At 36.9% G+C, this 4473-nt stretch overlaps 1 protein-coding gene across 1 annotated transcript in view; it reads right to left on the reverse strand.

The window, feature by feature from the left end:
• Window positions 1-4473, reverse strand: part of LOC107704113 (M-phase phosphoprotein 9-like) — a 24648-nt gene that overhangs the window by 18392 nt on the left and 1783 nt on the right. Inside the window, exons 3-7 of the mRNA XM_016506968.1 lie at window positions 4055-4144; window positions 2559-3010; window positions 1186-1333; window positions 740-812; window positions 293-378 (exon numbers count right to left, since the gene is read on the reverse strand). Coding sequence (XP_016362454.1) covers window positions 293-378; window positions 740-812; window positions 1186-1333; window positions 2559-3010; window positions 4055-4144 — 849 coding nt within the window. The remainder of the gene's footprint in view (window positions 1-292; window positions 379-739; window positions 813-1185; window positions 1334-2558; window positions 3011-4054; window positions 4145-4473) is intronic.

The following is a 4473-nucleotide window of genomic DNA, read 5'->3' on the forward strand; positions in this document are numbered from 1 at the left end:
ATAAAAAGACAATCGTTCAGTGTTTGTTCATGTTTTTGTTGCCGTTTCGTGACATAGCGGTTGTCTGACTAGGGGCGAGACGTGGGCTGATGACGTCATTGTTTCAGAAAATATACGGATTCGCTGTCCACACGAAAACGCAAGGGCGGCGTTTTCAGATTTATCCACTCTGGGACCCGGTTTCAAAAAATATCGGTTTTACTCTCCCAAAACACCTATACGATACAAAATGTATGCGTATACAGCTAAACGCATCTCCGTGTGGACGGGGCCTAAGTTAATAAAATTGTACCTGCATTAGGACGAAGGAAGCACTTTCAAAGTTGTCAGGTAGAGGGCGGTATAACTCACTCTCATCCAGTTTCCAGTAAGACAGGCCTGGAAAATCAAAGGGAATATGAGTATGTGCATAGCAATTTCACAATAATCAGAAATTACATCAATCTAAAGCCCTTATTCAAAACCTCTTCAAATGTAACATTAAAAGAATCCTACAATCACCATTGCATCTCTCCTGTGTGCTGTTGAACAGACAGCGGAGCTTGATTCTTAGTGAAAACCAAAGAGAGTAAGAATATGTTAATAGCAATTTCACAATCAGAAAATACTTCAATCTAAACTTCTTCAAATGTAACATTACACATTACGATCCCTAAAAAAACCCATACAATCACCATTGCACCCCTCCTGTGTGCTGTTGAACAGAAAGTGGAGCTTGATTCTTAGTGAAATGTGTTACCTGAGGCTTCAGACACCAGACTGTCACTTCTCTTTAGAGGCAATGGATTTGTGGAGGCTGTGCTGTATCCACGCTGAGGAAAAAGCCAGAAGACAGATGCTTATTATACTCAGAAAGCAATTTTAAATGCACACAGAGGCCTCTAGGAACATTCAAAGTAAGAAGCTGAATAGTGATGCTTCAGCAAATGATGCACAATTCATACAGTTTATCCGAGATGCATGACAGAGATTTTTACCAATTATAAATCAGAAATTTTCTGCCTTTAAATTTAGAAACTGATACGATATAAATATTGTAGAACATATTTTACAGTATAAAGTATGGAATGACATTTGAAAAAGAGCTGAACTGGTAAAAAAAAATAAGCTTTGTTATTTTATATAAAGATCCCTGCTGTTCATGATAAAAAAAAAAAAAATCATTCAATATTAGCATGTGCTTACATCAGGTAAGTGATATGTGTGCTCCTTAGGAAATCCTGCTCCTGCCGTGCTCCTGTCCCGCTCCTCTACATATGACGTCCGGTTTGGTGTTGTTCGGCTCTTTCTCTGTCTGTGTTTTTGCCTTTGGGCCCAGGAGGTCAGGGGTTGACTACACAACATACAACAACACAAATGAGTTGGATCTCTTAATGTGATAAAAAATTATTAAACAGAGTTCATTATAACCAGTGTAGAGCCAAGCATGGCTATTTCCTTAATTAAAACATTCTAATATTGTATATCATTTTAGAGCTGCTATCAACATAAGGGGTACTGAAATCACGTTTGAATGAGCGCTCGCTGTTCACTTTTACTTTCGATTTCGTGATCACGCGCACTCTGTAAAGGGAGCACATCTTACAAGATCAGATATTTGTCAATGAACTCAGGATCTGTTGAGCAGCAAATTCTCCAGCATGATCTTGTCAGTCATCTCTCCTTACTCTCGGCTCGTAATCAGTGAAATCTTCCTCCGGCTGCTCGTGTTGAATGCAGGGTTTCAAGTCCACGTTTTCCCACGGAATTGGGTTACTTTTTAACCGTTTTTCCCCCGTGGGTTAAAGGTTTGCATAAATTACATTTGACTGAAATGCTTGTATTGAAACATTTTGCATTCTACCTATGATAAAACTGCGCTAGATGGATAAGTTTTGTAAATGAGGGCCACTGGTAGGCAGCATTTGAGCTGTGTTTATGATCAATGTGCATAACAGTGACTGTAAAATATGTATTTTAGGTATGGAAATGACATATTGAACTTTGATATTTGGGATATTGTCATTGCGCTACTTTGGACTGTTTTTGACTGGCATGGGCTAGTTTTGTCACGCAGACCGGGCAACCCTGGCTGTATAGAGCAGAGCAGATACTAAGCTGAGCAGAACTAAATGACTTTTATTTCTAAAAAAAAACAAAAACAAAGAAAACCGACAGTGGGGGTGTACATCCAAACACCGCACACCGACTACTACAGCAGGCCTAGTGTTTAAGTAACTCCATCATTCTTGTTATGCGTACATTTTTGGCAATTTTATTAGTTTTTGTTTTTCAAAATATTTCTAAATAGTTATGTATTATTATTTTTAGTTTTAGCTAACGATAACAACACTGATAACAGCTATAAAGACTATATATTGTGTATCTGAAAATCACAGTGAAAAGTTTAAACACATTTGACAGAATTATTGGATTTTGGAAAACATTTTGATCTAAAGGATCATGCTAAAATCCTTGAAATCAGACAAATATACATTTTTGGTCACAATTCCCATATTTTCATTTGTGTTATTTCAGTTTTGATGACTACAATCATACCTAACCAACTGTAACTCTACCTTACTACTCTCTGTTTATCAGTCGGTGCATCAAGTGCAACCATCCCAGTCGTCTGGAGCTTGTCATTGGTTCTGCTCAGTGGGTTCTGGCCCAAAGGGCTTGCGAGAGGTATAGGTGATGGTGTAAGACTCCCGTCCTGCTGGTTCGGGGACCACAGCGCCTCATCTCTGCCCTCTGTGGAACTGGGCCGCCCTGTTTCTAACATATGTTCCCAGGTGGAAAGAGTCCCATATCCGCTGCTCAGCACAGTAACCATCGCCTCCTCTGAGCTCTCCTGAAGGTGAACGGTGAGCTGGGGGGGTGACAGAGGTCCTGGAGCTGACAACGTGAAGGTGTTCTCCACCGGGTCCTCTAGAAGTTTGGGGTTCTTACTGGGCTCCAGAGAGTGAGTCTGTGTGCTGATTTGGCGGTTCTGTAACTGCACTAGCGCCTTAATTTCATCCTGTATGAGCTGGAAGAAAACGTGCAAGAACGAAACAACGTATTAATTATGTTAATTTGGATATTAATCATTTCTCCCAGATTAAGGGCAGAAACACACTGTACAAACATGCACAAATGCAATTTGCAAGCATTAAGTCAACATACTGCAAGCGCACTTAACATGCTGTCTTGCATCACTGTAGCAGTAATGAACCTTAACACTGAATTGATAGATTTCCTTAAAAATATGTATATAAACCGGATGTCTTATACAGTTAGTTTAGCTAAATTTTAACTAAGCAAGATTCTCACTGAGTAAAAAACAGATTTCTGAATGCAGCAATGCATGAGGTCAAGAAGATTTGAGATTAATCGGAATATACATCGAAAATCGGTTATAAACCTATCAAATCATTTATAAATCTGTCAACAAGAGAAGCTTTAAGGGCTCCCTGCCGTTTTCCACCAAAACAAAAGCTTAAAGGTTTAACATTTGAAATTAAGAAAGCCAAAAATATCAGTGTTGTAATTTTACAGTTGTACTGTAAATTTATTATTAATATTTTTTTTAATTATTATTATTACAAAAGTGATGTTTTTTTTATTTTTTTTAGTAATTATAATAAGCATAATAAAAATAATTATAATAATTATAATAAATATTATTATTCATTTATAGTCATATATATATAGTGATATATAATCTAATTCAAATAAAATCACACACATTGTGTTACAAACAAACACAGCAAACCTGGAGCTCTTTATAATTTAAAATTTTGAACGCAATGTTTATCAGGAAAAAAATTCAATTAATTTACATTTATTAATGAAATGAAATTATAAATTGCACTTTAAACTGCAGCCCAAATATCAAGTTTATGTGACTAGATTAGATGCATGTGACTTCACACAAATGAATAGCGTATGTTTGAAGCCTTACACTGGCACAACCAGATTAAGCACAATGAAGCACCTTAACTCCATCAGATACAAAGCACAAAACTTCAACTTTCTGCAACATGAACAATAACTTGGTATCAGTCCAGATAGGTTGCTTTGAGAAACATACCTGTATTTGGCACTGGTACTGCTCCTGCTGAGCAAGGATTTGCTCTTGATATTGCTTTTCCACCAACTGAAAGAGATGAAGCCACCGGCCCTGTTTGAATCAGAAAAAAACAGTCAATATGTCAGTATGTAAGAGGAAAAAATCAGATTCTGTGGATGCAATGACTTGGAGGAAATGCTAAGACAGATAAATTGGTGTGTTTTGGTTAGATGGGCTAGTAGAGGCTTCAGTGTGAAATTTCTAGTGCAAAACAAAACAATACAAATGTCATTGTCATATGGCCAATCTCAGCATATAACATTTTTTAAAGTCCGATGAAATGAAGTCGTGGAGCATTTTGATAAATATATGCACATATTATATATTCATGCATATATATATATATATATATATATATATATATATATACACACACATAC

Source organism: Sinocyclocheilus anshuiensis, unplaced genomic scaffold, assembly GCF_001515605.1.
Source record: "Sinocyclocheilus anshuiensis isolate Anshui unplaced genomic scaffold, SAMN03320099.WGS_v1.1 scaffold690, whole genome shotgun sequence".
Taxonomy (NCBI): domain Eukaryota; kingdom Metazoa; phylum Chordata; class Actinopteri; order Cypriniformes; family Cyprinidae; genus Sinocyclocheilus; species Sinocyclocheilus anshuiensis.